At 54.4% G+C, this 24584-nt stretch overlaps 2 protein-coding genes across 3 annotated transcripts in view; both read left to right on the top strand.

Annotated features, from left to right (window-relative positions):
* The window catches only part of FAM3D (FAM3 metabolism regulating signaling molecule D), a 30634-nt gene extending 19084 nt beyond the window's left edge, over nucleotides 1-11550 (top strand). Inside the window, exons 6-10 of one of the 2 annotated variants that reach the window (XM_081159608.1) lie at nucleotides 640-698; nucleotides 3613-3663; nucleotides 7830-7914; nucleotides 8693-8819; nucleotides 11113-11550. In XM_081159608.1, coding sequence (XP_081015734.1) covers nucleotides 640-698; nucleotides 3613-3663; nucleotides 7830-7914; nucleotides 8693-8819; nucleotides 11113-11202 — 412 coding nt within the window. In that variant the 3' untranslated portion in view covers nucleotides 11203-11550. The remainder of the gene's footprint in view (nucleotides 1-639; nucleotides 699-3612; nucleotides 3664-7829; nucleotides 7915-8692; nucleotides 8820-11112) is intronic. The other variant, XM_081159609.1, reaches the window with a different exon arrangement.
* A 6422-nt stretch (nucleotides 11551-17972) lies between these two features.
* FAM107A (family with sequence similarity 107 member A) overlaps nucleotides 17973-24584 on the top strand; it is a 50872-nt gene continuing 44260 nt past the window's right edge. The window contains exon 1 of the mRNA XM_081159889.1: nucleotides 17973-18587. Coding sequence (XP_081016015.1) covers nucleotides 18564-18587 — 24 coding nt within the window. The 5' untranslated portion in view covers nucleotides 17973-18563. The remainder of the gene's footprint in view (nucleotides 18588-24584) is intronic.

The raw sequence follows: 24584 nt of genomic DNA on the forward strand, positions 1-24584 counted from the left end.
CCGCGGGTTCCAGCCATGTCATCAGGGCTCCCTCTCACATGGTCTCAGCTCTACTCTCCTCTACCAAAGACAGGCCTCATGGTGTGGAAAGGAGGGGACCACAGTGGGGTCTGCACATTGGCCTCAGCCAGCACCCCACAGGGGAGAGAGCTTTCCCATCCGAATTGCCCTGTGAAAGTCCTTAGGTGGCCTCTTTGGCTGCCTGGGTCGCATGGCTGTGCCTGGCCTGGCCTGGCACTGTGGCCAGAACAGAAACCCCTGGATTAAGATGGGGAAAGACAGTTTTCCCAAGGACACCAGAAGACAGGAGTGAGGATACTGGGTGGGCAGGCATAGTTGGGCTCCACGCGGGGATCCCAGACCCCACAGGACAGCAGCAGCATCCTGGGTTCTGCCTCCCGGCCTGGGGAGGGGGGCCGTCCTCGCCTCCACACCTCAGAGCCGACTGTTCTGGTCCAAACGAGCCATGAGGCCTCGGAGAATCCAGCCCACGGCCGGTGCCAGGGGGAAACAGATGGCCCAGTCCTGCCGCGGGCTTCCTGGCACCATGTGGGCCTCTCCAAGACCCAGAGTCTCGGAAGCCGAGTGCTCACTCCACGCTCAGGACTGACTGTCGTATTTTGTTTCTCTGTTCTGCAGGATCATGAGTCCTGTGAAGGACAACGTGGGCAGAGGCCTGAACATCGCCCTGGTGAACGGTGAGCTGCTGACCCACCCCTCAGACAGCCCCACTGGGGGGAGAGGAGGAGAGGTGTGCATTCACTCAGCCCGCATCAGTCACCCCCTGCCACGTCCCCTGGGCCACCCATAGCTTCAGGGGGAGGCCTGGCCGGCCTGTGGGAACAGAAGGTAAGAAGGACCCGGTCCTGCCACGGTCCTGGCCAGGCCCCTGCCTTGCGTGCCTGTCCCAGGAGGACACGCTTCTCCGTGAGGTTTAAACCAACACCCATGAGACCACAAGGGACAATCAAGGACAACATGTGACCAGGAGCTGAGTGCACATTTTCACCCATTTATTCAGCCACATTTGACAGCAGCTACAGCGGGCCAGGCCCTGCCCAGAGTGCTGGGGGGTCAGCCGCGAGCTCAGAGAACAGGCCGGGCCTCAGAGCCCCCTTTGGGTAACCATGAAGTCCACAAACAGTTGCAGTGTGGTGAGCGTCTGTGGAGAAAGAAGCACAGCTCTGAGGGCTGGGGCACAGAGCTGGGGCAGGGGCAGTTGGGGGGGCGAGGTGATGGTCAGCTAAGGCCTGAAGGGTGGTGGGAGGGGCCAGGAGAAAAGCGGGGAGGCTGCTTCGGGCAGGGGCAGCACTGGGCAGGGAGCAGGGAAGCGGGAGGGAGGAGAGGGCTGGGGGCCACGCCGGGCCTTTCTGGCTGCCACACGGAAGCAGGCAGGGCGAGAGGCGAGGCTGGAGAGGCCAGCAGGGCCAGAGGACGAGGGGCTATGGGTCCTACCGGAAAGGGTGGGCTTGAGCAGAGGGCAGTGAGGAGCCTCAGAAAGGCTTTGAGCAGGGCATGAGGCCCAGCCCTGCATTCCAGAAACTTCTTTCCTGCTTAAAGCAAGGAGGCTGGAGGCAGGAAGACCCAGGGGAGGCCTCAGCCTCACTGACCCTGCATCTCCAGCAAGCAGTGAATGGGAGGCCAACTGCAGGCCAAGCCTGAAACAGGGATGCATTTCAGGAGGGGCGGGCTTACAGGGTTCGAGTAAAGACCATGTGATCTGGCCCCAGCCAAGACCCTCCGCTCTGCCCTCAGCTCTTAGATGGGGAAGAAAGGCCATTTCCCTGGACCTAAGGGCCACTTCCTGGGACAAAGGTCAGGGCAGATGGGAAAAGGGCACAGTGGATACTCAGGAGAGAAAGGTCAAGCTTGTGTGTGGCACGTGACCACACTCCCGCACTTAGGGAGTGACAGGGTAGGGTTGGAACCTCCGAGAGGAGCATTTCCCAGGAGCCGTGCCAGAGCAGGGTCAGAGGGCAGCCCTGGGCGACTTCCTGGGAGCTCGGGAAGGTGGGGCTGGGAGGGTAGGAGGCAAGAAGGGTGGGCCTTCTCCAAAGCCTTGAGGAGAGGAAGGCCTGATTCGCTCCACTGGTGGCCCCCTCCTGCAGGGAGGGCGTACAGCAGCTCGGGCTGGTCTCAGCACCCCTCGGGCTGCAGAACTCTCTCGGGCCACAGCCGGCCTGGCTGCAACCTGCTGGGGTTCCCTTCCCAAGTGGGCCACTGCCCGAGAAGACCTCTCAAAGAGTCTCTGATGACACGGGCTCAAACCGGGGTCTCCTTCCTCATCCCTCACAAAGCCCAAAAATAAAAACAACCATCAACAATACTAAAAGCAAACATTTATTGAGCATTTACTATGTGCTAGCTGTTTCACTGAACCCCACCACCATGCTAGAATGGCACCATGCTCATTTGGCCAAGGTTACACAGCCAATAGAGTCATCTAGATTTTAACCAGGGTCTGGCTGGCTCCAGGTCTTAATCACTCACCTGAACTACCTCCCTAGGCTAGAAAGGTCTCGGAGCATGAATGCAGCACCTACTGTATGCCAGCTCTGGGGAAGTCCAAGGAATCTCTCCTCGGGGTCAGGGCCCTCATCTGTACAATGAGCCAGAACGACAAAAAGATCGTTGAAGATTGGTGGTTTTTAACCTTCTAGGGAGCAGAGATGACTTTGAGAAACGGTTCAAACTGCATCTCCTCCCTCTAATTCCAGAAAAATCCGCGAGTGCTCATAATCTCAGTTTAACAGGTTCATACTCCCCCTTCCAAGAGGCCCAGGTGAAGTGCCCCGGGGGCTTGGACATTAGTGGCTGGAAGAATCCAGCAGGAGCTGCGATGTGAGCTCCCTGCCCCCCCCCCCACCCAGCGGGAAAGCTTCCACCACCCAGGCCCCAGGGTCTACCCTCTTCAGGAACCCAGACCGACTGGGGGCCGGGTTGTTGGGGGAGAGGGGACCGGTGGTGAGTGTGGGAACTGCCATCCCCTCTGCAACACCCCCATCTAGTGGCAGACAGTGAGAACTGCAATTTTCAATTCTCCTCCAGGACACCTGGTTCTCCGTCGGTCTTGGATGCTTTGCAAAACCCACAAAACACAATTGAAATTACTGAACTCAGGACACCGAGTGCGGTTCACCCCACCGAAAATCCCCTTCCCTTCAAGAGTCAGAGGACTCAAACTGCAGATTTCCGATCTGGGTGGGAATAACGACAGTTGTTATTTTCATCTGTATTTCGCAGCTAAATTGTGCCTTATATTCTATCTACCTTAAAATCTTCTTACTTAGTTCCCACAGCCCATTGATCAGATGCAAAAAATTGAGATCAAAATGCTAAGTCGTGCATTAGGAAGTGGTAAGGCAGAACATAGACCCAGATTGGTGGAATTCTGTTCGATTCCAGAGCCCCTCCTCCATTATGTTGTGCCTCTCAGATCAGGCCAGCAGTTACTGGGCACCTGCTTAGTCCTGCATGCTTTCTACAGGACCTGATCTTATTCCGTCATCATTCTACATTTAGACCTTAGACTAAAAAGTACTCGTTTTCCACAAAATCACAGGCAGAATGACACATTACAGCAAATAACAATTCTGCTCTCTCACTCCTTAGGAACCACGGGGACGGTGCTGAGACAGGACTTTTTCGACATGTACTCTGGAGGTAGGCGCCTCGGCTGGCAATGAGGTCACCAGTGGGCTGAGCTCCTTCCTGTGGCAAAGGAGCTATCGGGGTGCCTGGGGCTTGGCTCTCATTTCCAGACAACCAGAAAGAGGCATGGTGGGGTTCACATCGTCCTGCGGCCTTTGAAACACTTTTCTGCTGTCTGCTGGGCTCTCCCAGATACAGATCCTGAGACAGGATTCAAGTGCCATGTTTTATTTGGAAGAAAGAAGAAGTGAGAGAAGTGAGACAGGGGAGGGAAAGCAGCCAGTGCAGTGTTATCAGGTGTTTGAACACTGCGAGTGACTGGAACTCAGGAGCCAATGTCAAGCACATGCCTCAGAGATATCCCTGAGGGGCAAGGAGCTGGGGGATCCCACCCCTAATTCCGTGGTACTTGCACTCTGGCCTGCCCCAGGGTACAAAGAAGGGTGCGGAGGCCAAAGAAGAGGTTCAGGCAAAGAAATGCTGGTGCCGGCAGTTAGAGGCCAGACGTGTGGAACTGACATGCTAGGGATGAGGTACATGGCCCAGTTTGCTCTGCTAGAAAAGGGTATTTTATTTTAAGGCCACAGGGGTCTTCAGTGGGCCTGAGGCCAGGACAAGCCTCCCCCTGGGCCCAGAAAGGACCATTGTGAGACTCCAAGCTCTGTCTTTCTGCAGTGTCTTTTTCCCTTCTCCCTGCACAGACATGCTTTCTGAGCTTCTCTGGGCACAGGCCACCCCTTAGGAAGTCACAGTCCTTGCCCAGGGCACTGACCCACCTGGGCTAGAGGCCAGGACAACTAAGTTCCCACCAGCAGCTTCCTCACCCACCTGGCAAAGCTGAGGTGGGCAGGACTCTGACCAAGCACTCCCTATATCTTCCAAAATATGGTAGAATTAGTCCCGGGCCCAGGAATGGCTCGGCAAGGAATGAAAAGTGGCAGGGTGGCCCTTTGCAGCCAGGCTGAGGTCTGGGCCCTACAAGGACTGATTTCCATGCGGACAGATGAATTCAGCTCATCCCACTTCTTGGAGCCCAGCTTGACTCAGTTTCTCTCCCATGTCCCTGCCATCACATGTCCAGCTGTGGGTCGGGCATCCCAGTGTGCCGAGCATGTGCCCACTCCACTTGCCCCAGCTCCTCCCACGGTGAAAGGGGCTCTGCTGCTGCCAATCAGCTGGCTTCCTTCTCCCCATCTTTGCCTCCACCTTCAGGGAAAACCTACCTTACTGCACCCACCCAAATACGTGAGCCCAAAAGGGGAGAAAACCACCAGGGAGCAGAGAGCAAGAAGCCTCAGAGGGGCTGAATGGGAACCTGCTGCCCAGAAGCCACAGCTGGGCCTGTTTGGAAGGTGATCTACAGCAGCACTCTTACAGATGGCAGCTGGGACCCTCCTGGGCCCAGGGCTTCATGATGGCCATCCTCCAGCCGCATCCCACCTCACAGGTGGGGCCTTCAGGCCAGGGATATGCCAACCTGCAGCCTGCCTTAGGGCCCACACAGGAGTCTTCAGGTGCGCCCCCCAAGCTTCAGACACATCCCCAGGACCACGGGGTGGCCAGGGGGAAGCTGATGCTGAAGGGGAGGGTGGCATGGATGGAGATCACATGGGAAGACTGGTGTGTCTGCACGACTGCTTCTGGTTCAGGATGGAGCTGAAGACAGGCATGAGAAGAGATGGGGCAGGCCATGGGCTGAGGGCCAGAGGTCTTCATTTGTCCTCTGTGTAGGACCCTGAAGATGTTCCGAGTGGCCTGGGACCAGGCTTATGGAAAAGGTCCAGTCTCTGGAGTCAGAGACTTGAGGCCGCATGACCTGAGGCAGGCGGCCCCTCTTGAACCTCAGTTTCATCATCTATGAATTAGAGGTGGCCACAGTGTCCACTTAATAAGATTGATGTGAGACTGAAATAACTTGCAATGATGGGTGAAAAGGGCCAGCCTGGCTGGTGGAGGGGCCAGGGAAGCTCAGTCTCGTCCCTTGTTTCCCCCCCTCCCTCACTCTATCCACGTGACTCAGAAGCAAAGAAGTCATCTGTCACAATGAGAAGGGAAAAGATAATTTAAAAGATGAAATTAAGTTTTATAATGTCTTATTATGAACTTGGATGTAGCCATGGCTGATGGGGAACCAGAAACAGAATCATGCTGAGAACAAGTGACACCTTCCCACATGAGACAGAGAGGACAGACAGTGACTTCTTAAAGTGGGGGGATAGTGAATAGAAGTCACCCTTCATTTTTTCCAAACATCTACTGTCCACCCCAGACAAGAGCCAGATCTTGATACTAGCTAATGAATGAAGCTACTTTCAGAACTCATTTTCTTATCTCAGGAGCTCAGGGGCCATTTCACTAACAGAGGCACTGTGGCTGTTGACTGGAGGCCTCTGTGTGACTGAACTGTCTGGTGGCACCCCTGCTTGGGGGACGTGATTCTTCCCCTCCATCCAAGACATCCCCACAGAATACTAAGAATCAGGGCAGGTGAGTGGGCGAGTGGCCTCTGGGCAGGCAGTCACCTAGGCCCAGAACTTAGAGGAAACTCATGCTTGATTTGATGTCCTGCCATCACAGTCTTGAAATTCGTAATAATTTTTTAACAAAAGGCCCCATATTCTCATTTTGCACCGGCCAAAAATTGTGTAACCTATCCTGCTAACAATTGTAATCCCATTATAGTGTACTGACTATATGCCCAGAGCCATTGTCACATTTGATCTTTACAAAAATGCTATGAGCAGGGCTATTAATTTTCTTCATTTGGCAGCTGTAGCGCCTGCTTTAACCCACTAGGCCAGTCTTGCCCATATGTCAACCACTCAAGAGCCCCCAGCACAAGTTACACTATATCCAGAGAAACATCTGCATTATTGGAATTGTCTCACTTTTTTAATCTAAATAAGTATATCCTAAAAGGAAATTATATCATTGCCCCAACAAGAAAGCCATTATTGCTTTTTTTGGTCATAAAAATAAGAACAATGGAAACAAATCAGTGTCCTGCAAGGGAACTGATGCCCCTCCCCCGTGCCTAGGCCTGCTCTCTGTAAATGCAGAGATTTCACAGTGCAGGGAGGTGTTAAAGGTGCAAATAGAGCCTTGCCCCTTGACGTAAGCTGGAGAGTTGTAGGAGCCTAAGTTCTCTCCCAGTGACCCCAGTTACTTGCAGCCCAGTGGGCGTGCCCTCAGAAGAAACTGAAAACACTAATTCGAAAAGACATATGCACCCTTAGGTTCATGGCAGCATTATTTACAGCCAAGATATAGAAGCAACTTAGGTGTCCGTTACTAGATGAACAGATAAAGAAGATGTGGCGCATATGTATACTGGAATATTACTCAGCCATAAAAAAGAATGAAATCTTACCATTTGTGACAACATGGACGGACCTACAGGATATTATGCTCAATGAAATAAGTCAGGCAGAGAACAAATACCGTGTGGTTTCACTTATATGTGGAATCTAAAACAAAACAGAAACAGACTCACAGGCACAGTCAAGCTGATGGTTGCCAGGGGGGGGGGGGTGAAGAGGTGCAGGGGAAGAAGACGTACAAACTTCCAGTCGTAAAATAAATAAGTCACAGGCATGCGACGCACAGCACAAGGAATATAGTCAGTGATATTGTAGTAACTTTGTACAGTGACAGATGGTTACTAGACTTATTGTGGTATCACTTCATAAGGTGAAAGAAATGTCAAATCATTGTTTTACATATGAAACTAATATAATATTATATGTTAACTCTGCTTTAATTTTTAAAAATAAATAAAGTCAGCACAGACAAGTTAGGCTCTTAACCAGTGTAGAAAGGGGTGTAGGGGGCCGTGCAAAGAGCCCCGAGCTCCTGAGAGATGGCTGAGCTCCGTGGCCCCTGGGTGAAGGTCCCCAGTGGCCCTGAGACCACTAGCTCTCACCGCGCGCTGCGCGTCAGGATCCCCTGGGGAACTTTCAAATTCCATAGCCTGCCCCAGACACCGAACAGGCATGCCCTGGCCCCTCAGTGCTGAGCTCCACCCCAGGATGCCACCTCCTGCCGGGCCCGGGCCGCAGATGGAGCTTGTCACCAGCCTGCCTGGACCGTTCCCAGATCATCAGGGTGGCAGGAGGGAATGAGAGTGGCCAGCGGTCTTTCCCCGAGTGACTAGCACCTTGCTTTCCTTCCTCCCCCAGATCCTACGCTCCTGGTGAAATTCCTTAAAGAAATTCCAGAGGAAGCGCTGGTGCTAGTGGCCTCCTTCGATGACCCGGGGACCAAGTAAGTGGGAACCTCCCCCTGCTGGCCAGGGGGAGAAGGGAGCCAAATGCTTCCAAACCCTCCATGCCCTTTCTTGCTCCCTGCCAGCCCCATCTTCTGGCAACTTCTCCTCAGGAACTAGCCAGACAAGTGCACAAAGAGATGGTCTAAGAGGGTCGTTGCAGCCTTGGTTACAATAGTGACAAACTGGACACACTTCCCCCGTCCAACATAGCTGACTAGCTACAGAAATCATGGCATATGGTGACATGTGACATATTTCTGTATATACCTAAGAGGATACACTGCATCAAAAACGGTGATGTAGAAAATATTCAAGGACATGGCAGAATACTCATCCTTCAGTGGTTTTTATTTTATTTTTTACTACAGTTTGTGTTCAACACTATTTTGTATTAGTTTCAGGTGGCCATCCTTTAGTATTAAGTAGGGGGGGAAAAGCAGGTTACAAAAGAGTTGGTATGATCCCACCATACATGGGGGGAAAGACATGCAGAAAATGTTCCAATGGTGGTGTCAAGGGGGTGAGGCTCTAAGTCAGTCTTAGTGACTTCGTGATGTTCCATATTTTCTGTATTACATTTGTAAACAGAAGCGAAACCATTCCCACCCCTCTCCAGCTCCCTCCGAGTGGCCTTCGGGGAGGCGTCCGGGCCCCACCACCCTGTTCCTCCTGGTGACTCCGCGGCCTGTGCTGCGTGCGGCGAAGGGGCGGGAGTGCTTCAGGAGCCCGCCGTGGCCCATCCCGCAGCCTGACCGTCCTCTCTGTCCTCTGCAGAATGACTGATGAAATCAGGGAGCTCTTCTCCAACTTGGGCAGTTCCTACGCGAAGAAGCTGGGCTTCCGGGACAGCTGGGTCTTCTTAGGGGCCAGAGACATCAAGAGTAAAAGCCCCTTTGAGCAGGTGGGTTCCCAGAGGCCTCCCCATCCCAGTGAATGGGGGCGGGGGGGATGCCAGGGATGGATGGACAAGGACTGGGGTGGCTTGGGGAGGACACACAAGGTAGTGTGGGGAAGGCCACCTGGCCGTCACCCACCCCGGAGGTCAGGGTGGCCTCACTGGCTAATCCCCCAGCAGGAGTGGCCTTGGCTATTTGGCCAGAATATATATAAATGCACAGATACGTGGGTGAGCACCAGACAGGAGGAACAGGGGGGAAGAAAGGCTAGGGGTGAGGCATGGAAGAGAAATAGCTGTAGAGCTGAAGCCTGCGTGCTGGGGGAGGGGGCCCAGAGCAGGGGTCAGGATGCCTGGCTTTCGGTCCCACCTTAGCCAGATACCCAGAGGTGGGGTTTGAGGAGCGCTCACAGGAGGAAGGGGGGGTCGACAGAGGGTGGGGGCCTCCAGGAAAATGCTTCATCTCTCCTGTCCGAGGCAGCCCCCGTCTGTGCATCCCCAGCTCAGAGCAATTAATTCTAAAACCTGAGGGAACCGGCCAGGCCTTCCCCGGTGGTGATGAGAAGTTTCAGCTCTGCCCAGATCCACAGCAAGGAGCTCAGGTCAATGATTCAGACACGCAGCCCTACTGAGGGACATGGACTCGGTCCTGAAGGCAGCGGGGAGCCATGGGAAGCTTAAGAGGAAGAGTGACCACAGAAGATTGGTAATAAGAATCTGGCATTTGGCAAGTGCTTGCTCTGTGCAGGCACCCGGGGCAAGGTCCCTGCAAGGTCCTGTTTAATACCCACCATGAACTAGGTACGGTAATCATCCCATTTCACAGAGGAGAATCCAGAGCCTTGGAGAGGCTTTAACCTGGTGCTCGGGTCTCAGCGATGCGGGTAGATTCCTCATGCAGGTCTGCTGCCCCCACAAAGATTTCTGTCCTGACTCCTGAAGAACGCTGCCCCGGCTGAGCATGGAGAGCACTGCGGAAGGGGAACCTCCAGAAGGCCGGGGGAGGCGCTGCAGGGGTCAGACACCAGGCCAGCAGCCTGGGGGCAGGGGCTGGGAGGCAGGGCAAGGGCAGGGGCAAGAGGCCAAGTGCTTAAAGGCCAGGGAAGGGGGTCAGGGAGGGCACTGCGGTGGGGCTGCAGGTTTTTGCCTTGTCTGGAAAATGTGGGCCTGGTTTGTACGCATGTGCTTCTAAGAGAACGTATTCGGGTAACTAGAAGTGACTTTTAAGAAATAAGAAATAGTAAAAAAGTAGCTTGTGCTGGAGGTGAAAGGGAGAGAACACAGGGGCGGGGCCAGGGTCTCCCCGACGTCCCTGTGAGAGTCCCCTGTGCTGGGGGGGGGGGGGGAAGGACTTTCTGGGAAGATGCAGGGCAGGCGCTGTTCTTCCCAAAGCACAGCTTCCAGGCCCGTCAAAACTAGGCCAAGACAGCAAGAAGGAAGCGCGTCAGTGGAGGAAAGTCAGCGCCATTCTTTATCTGAAATGTATGATCAGCTGACCGGGACCCATCACCCAAAAATGAACCAGAGACCACGACGCGATGAAAACCATGGTGTCATTTGTTCCCACCCGTGGGAAACTGGGTTTCAGAGAAGCAGCCTCTAGACTCTGTTCTTTCTCCCGAAGGGTTAGCCACAGTTATTCCAGCCGTAGATTTTGCCATTTACACTTTTTCTCCCAAAAACTAAGCCTGGGCCTTTTCAACGCAATCTTAACTGATTTTATCCCCTTTGTGTGTTTATCATTTATATGAATTAATATTGCACAGTGGTTCCACCACATACCAGCTGGGTGGCCATAAGCAGTTACTTTGGCCCCATGTGCCTCAGTTTCCCCATCCGTGTAACAGGGTGATAATAGTATGCACTTCTTAGGGCTACTCTGAAGATTAAATACATAAGGCACCTTGTGCCTGGCACAGAGCAAGCAATCAATAATTGCTAAGATGCTTTTTTATTGTTGTTATTATTATTTTGGATATGCTAGAGGAGCTGCTGGAGAATTTGAGAGAGGGGCTAAGCTCTGCAGCCACAGTCCACTCTTGGTGTCCCCACCACCAACCACCACTCCATGACATGCAGTGGCTAGGCTCTGATCCCATCTCTGAAGCCTTGGGCAAGTTGCATCCCCTCTGAGCCTTAGTTTGCCTCCCTGTGAAACGGGCTAGTAATATCCAGCACCGCCCCCCATGGGGCAGGGGTGGGGAAGCCTTTAGGTTTCAAAGCACAACGCTAACGCAGGGGTGGGCTCCGAACAGCCTCCCCCATTATCTCTCTCTCTCCCCCTCCTCTCGCACCCTAGTTCTTGAAGAACACCCCCAGCAAGAACAAATACGAGGGCTGGCCGGAGCTGCTGGAGCTGGAGGGCTGTGTGCCCCGGAAGGTGTTTTAGGGCTGCTGGGGCTCCCCGTGGGCGGCCGTGAGCTGGGCTGGATGGAGCCGAAGGACGGCGGAGGACGAGGGACCGTTGTGGCAGCACCAAGGGCTGAGGGTCCCCGCGCCCTCTGCGAGCTTCCCCTCTCCGGGAACAAAAGCCCCCGCGGGCTGAGGCAGCTGTCCCGCCTGGAGGGGGCCGGCCTCAGAGGGTCCCCGCGGCCGCTGTCGCCGTCGCGGTGGGTGGCGAGAGCAGGTGCGCTTCCCCTCGGGAACTCTGGCTGTCGCCCCGAGGGAGGGCGCACTGCGCGCACGGGGCAGAATTACACTGTTTGCTCACGTTGAATGAACTTCCTGACCACTCAGTGCGCAGCGCTTCTCCCCGGGATGGCAATGGTCTAGCCAGGGGTTACTTGGGCTGCAAGTTCGGACAGGTCAGTGACTGCAGCCAGAAAGGAGGTCGATTCCTTCGGGGTTTCCGTTTGGGCGTGAAAGAAGCCGTGGGTCCCAGCACCGGGCGGAGGCCCACAGGCACAGAGCCAGGGCTGGGCGCAGTCAGCACCGCACCTGCCCTTCGAGCGAAAGCTGGAGGGGACGGGGCAGTGGGGGCGTCGGGCAGAGGCCGAGAGACTAGCCAAGTGCCCCGGGAGCAGCCCCTGAGATTTACTTGGGGATGATTCTAGAAAACACCAACGAGGGGTGGGGCAGCAAGGCGAGGAAGGGGAGCCGCTAAAGGGTGTGCGGGAGACAGCGGAGCTAACCCCGTGGACGCCCCAGGGATGTCCTAGTCGGTCAGGGAGCTGGGATCCTAATGCACCCCCCCATCAGTCATTGTTGGGGGGCGGCTAGTGTCGGGCCCCTGTGCATTCCTGGACACTCTCCTCTGCCCTTCCCCACATAGGGAAGAGGGGTCATCGTGGCTTCATAAGGAGTCCTTAGCCCAGCGACGTCGACACCAGCCACTGGAGCCCACTGACGTGACGAGGCCCAAGAGATACGGTGCTGAGACCCCACCCGGTGTCTCTGGGAAGGGCCAGGGGACCCTAGACCAAGTCCTGGGAGGAGAAAGCACTGGCACAAGGCTCCTGGGGCTTGTGCCAGGAAGACTGCAAGTTCCTGGAGAAGATGCCCACGCCCCAAGCGCAAACGCCCTGAGCAGTGGAAGGCAGAAGCCGAAGTCCTGCGCACTCCTGCGGTGTGGGCTCCCAGGTCCCCAGCCCTGGGGACAGGCAGGCTTGTGCCGAGGGAGCCTGGGGTAAAGAAAGGCAGAGCATGGGAGGCTTTGACACGGCACGGCGGGCTGGGACGTGGGCTGCAGTTGCAGTGGGGTCAAGACTAATAAGAAAAGCCTGATGGATGGCTTTGAGCAGGCTTGGCCGAGGAAGGAGCCCAGCAGCCACTGGCCAGTTCCATGGTCCCCTCCTCCCCCAACCACTTGGAGATCACACTCAGGGATTAAAGAGGGGTGTTGCTGGCAGCCCCAACTAACCACTTACACAGACACCCACATCGGTATCATGCTTGGCAGCTTCACATAGGCAAACAAATTTGCCCCATTCTTCCCATTTTGTTCCAAGTAACCATACAGGACAAAGGCTCCCACCAAACCCCAACACCCTCCTTCCAGACCCTCAGGACTAACTGAGTAAAACTGCGCGGGGGGCTTCCACAGGCCGAGGACCCTGACCCAGCCGCTCTTTCTCTCAGCTGACTCACTTGCTCTAACCTGTAGTCACCCACCACAGGCGCCGCAGCTGAACAGAGAGGCCAGCCGGCCTGGCTCTGAGCACGGGCCCTGCCACTCGCCAGCCGGGCCAGCAGGTCACGTCACCCCTCTGAGCCATAGTTCCCCCTTTGGTAATTGGGAGATTATATCAGTTCCTCCAGGGCTCATAGGCATGAAATATGATAAAATAGCCACTTCACCAAAAGTTGTCAAAAAAGAGAAATAGATAAATTGAAAACATCTGACCAGATACCCACTCTGGAACGAAGGTGGCAGGGAGCTTCCTTTATTACCATAACTACCTCTGTATGTTTGAATTTTTTTCTTTACAACAAGCAAGAATACCTTATAAAATTAAAAGAGAACCGTAAGGATTGCTAATGTGACTTCATAGCCAGGAACCAGGCAAAGCTCTTGGCGGTGCTGTCACCGGGACCCAGTGTTGTTTCTGAGTTCATCTGCCTGCGCGCACTGTTCAAAGAAGTGCCCGAGCAGGTGTCTGCAAGATAGAAAGAAAAATAGTTTAATTTTTCATTGGCCAATATGGAGATGGGAGCTTATGTTCTAAAGACCTGACAGCACTTTACAGAAGACTGAAAAATGCCAATGGGATGAACCAGAGAATTGGGCAAAGGGTCTCCTGGGGCAAAGGCTCTCTTCGGGAGCTTGGAAAGGCAGCTGTCGCTCAGACCGGTTAGTCTGCGCTCTTCAGAAGACTGCCCTCGGGCTACTGGCACCTCCTTGGTTCACAGGTGCGAAGAGAAAGGCCAGGAAGTGCCAGAGCTTAATTCACCCCAGGGTGGGCCATAGCTGACTGCCAGGCTGGGACTGTGAACACCCAGCTCCCCACTGGAGTGGGACAAACATGAGGTGTGACTTACACTGCGTGGTTCCTCCTGGGATCAGACTGAAGCTGGGACTTGGCCTGAAAGCCCTCCTTTGCTTATTGCTTCCCTTCCCCCATCCTGCAGCCCCACTCCCTTAGCCATGTCCTCCGGGACCAGTCCTTAGTAAATCACCTTCCCAAGAATCCTACCCCCAAAGTCGGCTTCTGGGAGACCCATCCTCTCAGAGGCTGTGGGCATGGCCCTCTGGCTGGGGCTGAGCACAGCCCTGGGCTAGGAGACAAGACCACCAGTCTTGCAGGAATTGTCATTAAAAGGCCAGCTCTCGATAACAAGAAGCTCAGAGTGAAGAAGCTGCACTTGCTATGGAGCCTGTGGGAGAGGCCACTTGCTGCTGCTCGCTGGGGACCATGAGGCTGGGACAGCAGGCCATGCACCTCCCTCTGCCCCCTCCCCGACTGGGGCAGGGCTCAGCAGCTCATCCTCCAGATGGGGCTACGGAAAAGGAGCCTGACAGGCCATCAGCTGTGCCACCAAAACCCACCAGGGAGACAGCGCTCTAGAGCCAGCCGCCCCCACCCCCGCCCCCACCCCGGGCCCCCCTGGGTCGACATGCAAAGTGGCCAGCGTCTGTCAGACTCTCAACATCATTTCCAGGGCACTATAGGGACCCCAAGTTAGCTCAGGAATGGGGCAGGTCAGAGTCCAAGAAAATGGCTGTAGAGAGTTGTCTATATCATTGAGTCTATTACCCACTAAAAGCCAGTTTCCTCACGTGACAGTTGCTACTCACCTGCTCTGTGTTAGCAACTAGGTAGGCCCTGGAGATCCTGCAGCGAAGAAAACCAGGCACAGTGCCTGCTCATAGTCTGGGGTGCAGAGCACAGGTCAAGAAGCAGCATGGCTTAATAAGGGCCATATTGGGAAAAAAGCTGCAGAATCAGGGAAGGCATCCTGGAGGAAGCTTTGGGAATGTATAGGAGTTCGCCAGGCAAAGATGGGAAGGAGTGTGCCAGGCAAGGGAACAGCATGAACAAGGCCTGGAAGGGCAGTGGGCAGGTGATAAGGGCTGAGTGGGCAGGAATGAGAGCCTGAAAGGCCTTGTGGGCTGGGCAAGGGGGCTTAGACTTAGTCCAGGAGCCACAAGGACACACAGAGATTTAAGCTGGGGAACGGCATGATCAGATTTGCAGTTTTAAAAAAATTCCTCCTGGCTGCTGTGTGAAGAAGACAGTAGAGGTAGGAAGGCCAGTGAGGAGGCTGGCCTATCCAGGGAGAGAGGGTGGGGGCAGGGGCCAGGAGATGGCATGAGGACCAGCCCTAGGGATACAGGAAGTGAAATGGACAAGGCTTGGGGACTGATTTTCGCATCATCAGGGAAGACAAGCCTTCAGGAACCTCTGCAAGCTACTCACAGCCTCTGCATGTGGGGCTTGTGTTTCCCTACCCACCCCTGGTCAACATGCCTTTCCTCTCTGCCAGGGGAGTGGGGGTGGGCGATGGGGGTGTATCTATCTGTTCCCTCAGTCACACCAAGCCCCTTCCAGAGGCTGTAATTCTGCTCTTTGCCAGTAGGTGGGAGCCCAAGATAGAAAGGGAAGGGTGGCCAGCTTTCCTGCGCCCACCCAGTTTTCAGGAAAGGTTTTGTGCTTAAAGGATTCGTTACCTTGAGCTTGCCCATGGGCTGCGGATTTACCATCACTGTTATTAACGGCATCATAACTGCAGCACCTGACTTCCATGGAGAATTGCTGTTATCCAAAGACGCTCTGTGCAGAGTTTTACATTAATTACTTCATTTCATCCTCACAGCCCCTTGGGGTAGGGGCCATTGATATCCCCTTTACACAGGAGCAAAATGAGGCTCAGAGAGGTCAAGCAACTTGTCCAAAGTCACACAGCTAAGGAGCCTCAGAAAAAGGATTGGAATCCCAGTCACTCTCCATCTCTACAGGAAACAGACTTTTCAAAAACACTTGCCCTAAAACATTGATCCCTCACCAGCACCGCCTCCTTCCCTCCCTCCCCTCCTCTTCTTCCTCCTGAATGCCTCTGAGGACATTGAAAATTGCTCAGAATCTCTCAGTACCCACCACCCCTGCTTTGGGAGAGGTAGAAAGTACGTGACTTTGAGAGATCTGGAACTCCTCTTCAAACCCCTCCCACATTCTCCAAGCTGGCTTCCTTCTACAAAGCTATGGGTCAAAAAGGAGCAGAGCTTTATCCCCATTTTGCAGATGGAGAAAGAGAGGCCAAGAGCTGTGCTCGGGCCACACAGTGAAACAAGGCAAAGCTGGACCTAGAACACCTGGTCCTTGACCCTTCACCACCAACCCTGTGCCAGGCCCTAGGCCAGCCTCCAAGGCCACCCCACCCCCATTTTTACTGCCCATGGCATGGCGTCAAATGTTGCATTTCAGACTCACATCTTGCCAAGGCCAGGCTTCAAACTTTCAACCAATCGAAGGCCCCAGTCAACCCAGATTTCAGTGCGGCTCATAAGTCATATTTCAGCAAGACTCCAAGCAGGTGGGGGAGGGAATTAATAAATGTGTAAAATTCTTTTTATCTCCTCCCAAGAGCCAAGCTGGTGGATACTTTTGGGATGGCTGCCAAAGAAGCTTGATTTCAGGGTTGACTTGTTGCATTTTTACTGCTCTGGCCGCCTGCCTGTTTAGTCATTGCCCTTCACTATTTGGGGGATGCTTTTCTTACTATAGGAAATCAGGAGCTGTGCCCCAGCCATGACTGGAACAGACAGGAAAGGAACAGGGAACAGCAGCAGCAGGGGCTGGACCCAGGGGAAGAGGCGGAAGGAAGAAGCCACACTTTTGCTCGGCTGGAGGGGCCAAGGGTATTGAGGGAAATACAGCAACAACAATAACAACAGTATTAATAATTGTCATGCAGGGAGCGCTTGCGCTGAGCAGGGGCTGTGTTAAGCACTCCCCATACTTAGACTGCTTTATTTAATCTACCACCATCTTTTCATTCGCTCCACAATATTTACTGAGCGGCTGCACTGTGCCAAGCATTATTCTAGACCCAGGGGCAACCTGATGAACAAGACAGACCAGGGCCAGTCTTTGTGAAACTGCCACTGCTGGTGGGGAAGACAGACAATAAACACAGAAAAGATGTCATTTCAGTTGCCGAAAAATGCTGTGAAAAAAAATAATAAACAGAAAGCCTGGGAAGCTGCTTGGCATAGGGGGTCAGGGAGAGCTTCTCTGAGGAGGTGATAAGGGAGCCTGAAAAACAGAAAGGAAAGAAGTATGCAGCTTTCAAAAAATGGAGTCAAGGGAGAGAGATGGCAGAGAGAACAGCAAGTGCAAAGATCCTGGGGCAGGGGGCAAGATGGTGCGATCCAGGAACTGTGAGGGAGAGAGGTAAGAGCAAAATGAGGCCCGAGGGGCAAGCAAGACTTGACACGTTATGTGTGCACCACGATCATCTCGTGAACCTTGGGGATGTCACTCCACGGGCAAAGCTGGACCTACTGCGCCTGATCCTTGACCCTCTACCACCAACCGCCATTTCACAAGTCATCAGGACTTCCTCCGGGCCAGGCACTGTGCCAGAAGAAAGGGAAGGGTGCCAAGTTTTCCCCCACCTACCCACCCAGCTCTTGGGAAAGCTGTTGTGCTTAATGGATTGGTTACCCGGGACTTGCCCATGGGCAGAGGATTTATCAACAGTGCTATTAACAGCGTCAAAACTGCAGCACCTGACTTCTATGGAGAATTGCTGTGGTCCAAGACTCTCTGTGAAGAGTTTTACATGAATCACCGCATTGCATCCGTTATGCCTCTTTGGTCAAGAGGAAGATTATAAAACAGTGAATGGCACCATCTGATTTATGCTTTAACAAAACAATGGCTGCAGCTACAAACGCCTCCCCTTTCAGGCCTCAGAGCAGCCCTGTGCCATATGATTGTCTGGCCCCACAGATGAAGAAACTGAGGCTCCCAGGTCCAGTCATGCGCCCTGGCTCACAGACTGTGAGAAACAGAGCTGCGACCAATGGGATTCCAGCCTTCATCTCGCCCCATGTTGGCGACAAAGAGAAGGAAGGGGCTGGCGAGTGCGGAGGAGGGGACTGCCAGGGGTACTTTGAGAACTTGGCCCCTGGCCTGGAATCTGGCCTCCAGATATTTTCCTGGCCTGAGCTCAGCCAGCCGCCCTGCAGCCCTCCCCGCGGGGACCGCTGCCCTGAATGGAGTACTCTGCCCTGGGACAGCCCGGCCACAAGTGTCTTCAAAGGTCTATTATTAATGGGCTGTCCAGCCGGGGCTTTACTTCCCCACACAAGCCCGCCGAGCCCCTGCCCCAGCTCCCCACGCAGCCTCCGCTGTCTGGGCCCTGGCTGCTGAGCGGTGCCCGGCCTGCGAGAAGGCCAAGTCCTGCCCGCTGGGCCGCCCAGGTGTCACCCGCTGCTCCGGAGCTGCTGGCTGCACCCTGAGAGGACTGCTTTGCTTCTCCCCGACCCCGGCTGCCTCAGTTTCCTTCCCGAGAGAGAGAGGCAGGGGTCTAGGGGGTGACGAGCCACAGAAACCCCAGGAGGGCTCGTGGGCCACCTGGGGCCACCGGGCCCCCTGTCAAGACCAATCACCCTAAGCCTGGGTGAGGAGCGCCGGGCTCAGGAGCAGCTGTGAAAGCACCTGTGCGCCAGAGGAGCATGAGCCGTGGGAGGCCTGGGGGCCCTGGCCCAGGGAACCCCTGGGGCCTGGGCTCCTAAGATCAGCACCAGCAGGAAGGACCCCAGCCCAGCCCCCGAGGCCCACCCAGGCCTGGTGCCCACTTCATGCCATGGGAGCGACTCAGGGGAAGAAGGTAGGAGCCCCCAAGGGTCCTTTGGGGCCCTGGACACGGGGAGGGAGACTGGGTCGGCCAGGTGGGAGCCCTCACACACCCACCTGCCACCTCCTTGGAGCCTCTGCCAGGCACTGCCCACGGGTCTCCCTCCCTGAGCTCACAGCCAAGATCTGCATCTAGAAACCTGGCTGGGGCTCAGGGCAAGGCCGGTGACTGACCTTTCTATCTCTGGAACAGACCTGGGGACCCCCCGATCTCTCAGCACCTCGCTCTTATACACACGGCTCTGCCTCCCGGCATGCCCCCTGACCCCCCTCCTCATGTCCCAGGGGCATGTCAGTACAGGTGAACGCAGGGGCGAGATAAAAAATAAGGATCATTATGATCAAGTCGGCTAACCGGTTGTTACCAGATATAGGGCTGTGGGCAAGTTATAGAAGCTTTCTCTAACTCATTTCCTCATCTGTAAAATGGGGAAAATAGTAGTCTCCATCTCATGAATTAAAATATGTAAAGTGTTTGAAACCGCTCCCGGCACGTAGTGGGCTGAGTGTAGACCATGCTCTGTTATTATTAGAATGCTCTTCACATTATTATCCAGCACCTTCTAACTCTGATCTCTGGGTTGGGGGTCTGTAGAAAGCACAGCCAGCGCCGTGTTTCTGAGAATGTGGTCTGTAGATGCCCTGCCCCCCAACACTGGAGAGGAGGCGTGGGAGGCGCTGACCTCGGCCTCGGGTACCAGCTCTCCGGGGAACCTCGTTCATGCTCACAGCCCACACGGGCCCGGGGCTGTGACTCCAGCGTGTGGGCAGGCTGCCCAGGTCCCAGCTCCTCCATCTTCCTCTTGTGAGGAACTGAACCCCCTGGATCAGCTCCAGGTCTGTAAGTGGGGCTGGTACCACCTCGTGGGAGACTCAATGAGATGATGCTGGAAAAGGGCTTAGCGAGCTGCCTGACACCCCAAGGGCCCCAATAAACAGGGCTCTAATCTTCAAACAACCCGTGAGGACCTAGTACATTAAAGTTAGGGAACAGCTGGGCGGGGGGGGGGGGGGCCGCTTTTGGCCCTGTTCTTCTTGAGTCCAAGCTTCCTGCCAACCCAAGGCATCCCACATGTTTTAAACTTAAAGTAAAACACATCATGGCCCTGGCTGGTTTGACTCAGTGGTTAGAGCGTCGGCCCAGGGACTGAAGGGTCCCAGGCTCAATTCCGGTCAATGGCACGTACCTCGGCTGCAGGTTCAATCTCCAACCCCAGTTCAGGTGCGTGCGGGAGGCAACCAATCGATGTGTCTCCCTCACATCAATGTTTCTCTCTCTCTCTCCCTTCCACTCTCTCTGAGAAACAATGGAAAAAATATCCTCGGGTGAGCATTAAAAAGAAAACAAAACACATCATGGACCCCCACATGGAAGAAGTTCTCTGGACCTCGGTTTCCCCATTTGCAATATGAGGGTGGTGGGCCAGATAACAGCTAGGGGCCTCCTAGTGCTGGTCTCTGCTCCTGCTCCCTCAGCAGCTCCCAGCTTCACTTTCCTAACAGCTTAACGCCCTGGGGCTGTCACTTCCCCCTCACAGTGCTCACTCCTGCCTACAGGGGCCAGTGTGGGGCACCTGCAGTCAGGCGGGTAGATTATCTGACTCAGCCCCACCGGGAGTCCCAGAGCTGCCTTCCCAGCCAAGTGCCAGCCCTCGCCCCAATCAATCCACTCTTCACGCTCCTCCCCTCTCCCATGGGGGAATGAGCTCAGTCTCTAGATCCTATCTCTGCTGAACATGAATGTGGGGACAGGGTCACCTTGGAGACCAGCTTCCTAGGCCTAGAAAAGACCTGGCAAGGCCTAACCCAGGAATAGCAAAATGTGTCTCATGGACTGCTTCTCCCACTCCCCTCACCTGTGGCAGACATTACAAATCAACCCCTGTACCCTCTCCCACTAAGTCTAGACAGCCTCAGAATCCTTCTCAACACAGCACCCCGAGACTCCCCCACCAGTCAGTCAGAACTCGCCCCAGGTTGAAAGCCATGCCTGTCCTGGGCCGTCCCTCCCCCTGCATTCAGGGAAAAGCCCTCCTGGGAGAAAGCCAGGCACCGTGATTGAGAACATAGGCCCAAGTCAGTACCTCCGCATCCTCTGTGACCTTGGACAAGCTGCCACACCTCTCTGAACCTCAGATGCTGCCTCGATAAGCTAAAGATAATAGTCCTCATCAGAGTGTTGTAAAGGCTAAATGATGCTATGCCTGGGACAAAACAGGCGCTCGATGAATGCTGTCTTTCCCTGAATGTGATCCTCTCACACCTGCATCTTCTTCTGAGCCACAAGGGAGTCCGTATCACCCCCAAAGGCAGATGAAAAGCTAAGGCCCAGCAAACCTGACTTCCCCCAGCGGGTCAGTGGGGGATCCAGCCTGGAGAAGGGCTGTGAGCATGCCCAGGCCTAAGCCCCTGTGAACCACCCCCACCCAACCCCCCACATGCCATCTCTCTCTCAGTTTCTAGAAGCAACGGCCCAACTGGCCTCTGTACGATGCCTGTGGCAGGCCTGGCTATGGGAACAGAATGCCCAACACCCAGCCATGTATTTTCCCACTAGCTTGTCCTGTGAACATCACTCTCCTGTCCTCAGACCCTTTCCCACAGTTACAGCTTAATCAGAGTCATAAAATAAAAGCTCTGGGAAATCCTTGGTGATGTGGTCTAAACTCCTCCCCCATTATATAGCTGGGAAGGCTGAGGCCCAGAAAGGAGAAGGACTTTGCCCAAGGCCATGCAGCCTGGGCCAGGGCATTTCCACAATGCCTGGCAGCTCTGGGCCAAATTGCAGAAGTACACAGGAAGGCAGTGGGTGTCCTTCCTCAGCACCGTGAAAGGCAGAACCAAGCTGTCCCTTGGAGATGACTCCTGACCACTAGGCACTCTCTCCTGGCACATAACTCTGTCCACAGAATCCTCGTTGGCTCCCACGCCAGCCTCCCACAGGAAAAAAAAAAAAATCACTGGGTATGTGCTACTCTGTTCTAGAAAGCAAGGTCCCTGCCCTCACAGCCTTCCCTATTGGTTGGAGAGACTGAATGGAAGCAAATAATGATAGTCACAGTGGAGACAGGGGTGACTGGTCAGATCAGTGTCAGGACCATCTCCAGCTGCAGCGTAGGGACTGGGTGTGAGGACTCCAGGTAGGAGACAGTTGTGGAAATCCCATAACTCTGATGTTTTATTTAGGATGTTGTCCACTACGAAGCATGGAAAGCCCAGCTCCAGCTAGTTGAAACAATAAGAAAATGTACTGGGTTCTCTAAGCAGAAATCCAATGGCTCAGTCATGTCTCTAGGGCTTTTCCCAAAAGCCCCCAGCCAAGGTTCCCTTGAATTTCATCAATTCAAATTAGGTCATGCTCTCATTCCTGACTTGTCCCGTGGGGCATTGGCTTTGCCTAGAACCCTGAGCCTGTCGCTGACAAAGGATGGAAGTGAGACCATAGGACCAAGGTCCCCCTTGAAGCTGGAGATCAATTCTCCAGTGGCAGGGCTACTGCTCAATGGGAGGGGGCAGGATGGACGCTGAACGTTTCATCATAATGCCCCACCCTGGGGAAAGGGGTTAGTATCTGACCATGGTGTGAATGGAGGGAATGGGAAGAACTTGAAAACTTCGAGGGTGTTGCAGAACGAGCCCTAGGCCAGAAGTCGAAACAATCGGAACATAGACATTGTTGCTTCTATTAATCCTTGTGAACTTCCCTTAGACTCAGCATTTTTTAACCTGCAAAGTGGGTACCCTGGCCACTATCAGGATTTTTGCCAGAGTCAAATGAAGATATTTTTAATACATGGAAACAATGTCTCTGTTTGGAATCTTCCAGAAGCTGCAAACATTGGCCAGTTGGGCATATGCTGATACTAGAAAGATGAGTGCAGGAAACATGTCCCAGATAAAGCTTTGTATTAAGTTCTTGGATTACACAACGAGGCCACAGCCCCTTGGGCAGCAATGAGTCAGGGAAAAGCAACTCCTATGGGCCTCAGACACCAGCTGAACATTCAGAAACCACAGGGTCTGGGTGCTCCGTCCCCAACCCCCGTTCAGCAGCCAATGTCTCTCCCCCAGGAAGCGGACAGGTCCACAAGCTTCCATAGGCTGTTGCTACACAACTTCAGCACCCCAGGCCATGATCTTAATGCCAACCTTAAAGAGGCTGATACTAAAAAAAGATACTAAATAATACCCTGATCCTAAAATATATATTACTGATAACAGCTCACATGCATTGCAGCTTTTTCACTAGTTCTCTGATTGAATCTTCCAACAGCTCTTGGGTACTTTTATTACCCAAGCAATCCGAGACAGGGAGAGATTAGTCAAGAGGCTCGGGGCTACCCAGCTAGAAAGTGGCAGAGTTGAGATTTGAGAGCCCGATCTCATCCAGCCAGTGTGGCTAAACGGTTAGCATCTACCCATTTGCCAAGAGGTCACCGGTTCGATTCCTGGTCAGGACACGTGCCTGGGTTTCAGGCTCGATCCCCAGTGGGGGCTTGCAGGAGGCGGCCGATCGATGTTGATGTTTCTCTCTCACTGATGTTTCTAGCTCTCTCTCCCTCTCCCTCTCTCTTTAAAAATCAATTTTAAAAAAACATATTTAAAGAACCCAACCTCTTAGCCGGTGGACTTCAATGCAGGCACTCAGGAAAGTGGGCTCTCGAGCAGGCAGTACAGTTCACATCCCACGTGGGGACCCGCAGTGGGGCAACTTGCTTAACCTCTCTGGGCCTTAGTCTCCCCATCTGTCAAATGGGATAGTGATTTCGCCTTCCACACTAGGATGAGGTGAGGTGCCCGTCACACACAGGTGCTCAGGGAATGGTGGGTGAAGCTATTGTTGCTGCTCTAGAAGCTGAAGGTAGCCCCTCAGCAGAGAGGGGGCCGGCTGTGCCCCCAAATCCACAGTGTAACCTTGAAGGCCTGGACACTCAGCGTTCCCTAAAACATTTCTCCAAACCCAGCACCATCCCAGTGTTTCACTTCCCTGAACGAATCCTGTGTTCCGATTGCTGGTGTTTGCCAAGGCTTCCATCATGTTGCATGTGTCTTCATTAGCAGAAAGTTTCCTTGGCTGAAACAAATGGGAAGAAATATGGGAGATGTGGCTAAATTTGATAAGTGTCCTGGAAAAGAGTGTTTGTCCTTACAAACCCAAAAGGCACAAGTGGTTGTGCCCCTCCAGCTCCCTGAACGATGATCCCCCCATGGTGAATGATGATGGATGGTTCCGAGGGCTGAACCCAGCTCAGCGGGGCATGAGGACCTCGGTAGGAGGCTCTCCCTGCCCGTGCCCCGCTGGGGCCCTCACTCTGCCCACCACCTGAGACTGCTTCTCTAAGGGGAGCTAGGGCCAAGCACCCCGCTCCTCAGCACCATGGGAGTCCACAGCTGGGTTCCCAAAGGGCCCGGAATGGGAGGCTTGGGGACTAGAGGAGAAGGCTGTCAGGAGCCCACAGGGAGTGCGGGAGAGAACACCCCTCCTCACCCCAACAAAAGCAGAGCTCAGGCTCCTCACTGAGCCCTGTCTCCCAGGGTCACTCCAGCCTCTGGTCTTTACTTACACCGGGTGCCCCTGGGCTGCCGTCCCAACTCGTACCCACAATCCAGCCAGCCTCTGAGTCCCAGGCCCGGTGCCCCCACCTGCTCCTGTAAGTGTTCTTGGACCAGGTGTGACCTGAGTTGTGACTGCACACCTGGCAGATATTCTATCACAAGGCGTGAGGGATGGGGGTGACATCAGCCGTTGAGCAACCCCTCCTGGGCAGCCACTATGTTAGGTGTCTTCACCTGCCTTCCCTCCAGCACCCCCAGCGAGGTAGAGGCGGCCACGCCCAGGCCGTGGATGAGCAGCACTCGTGGATGAGCTCCGGTGCCCTTCATGCCTGCTCTGGGCCTGGGGGCAGGTCCTGGGGCCTACGCCCCACCTCATGCTGAGCTCACACTCCACCTGCCTTTCTCATATCATTCT

The sequence above is a fragment of the Miniopterus schreibersii genome (genome assembly GCF_964146895.1).
Source record: "Miniopterus schreibersii genome assembly, chromosome: 15".
Taxonomy (NCBI): Eukaryota; Metazoa; Chordata; class Mammalia; order Chiroptera; family Miniopteridae; genus Miniopterus; species Miniopterus schreibersii.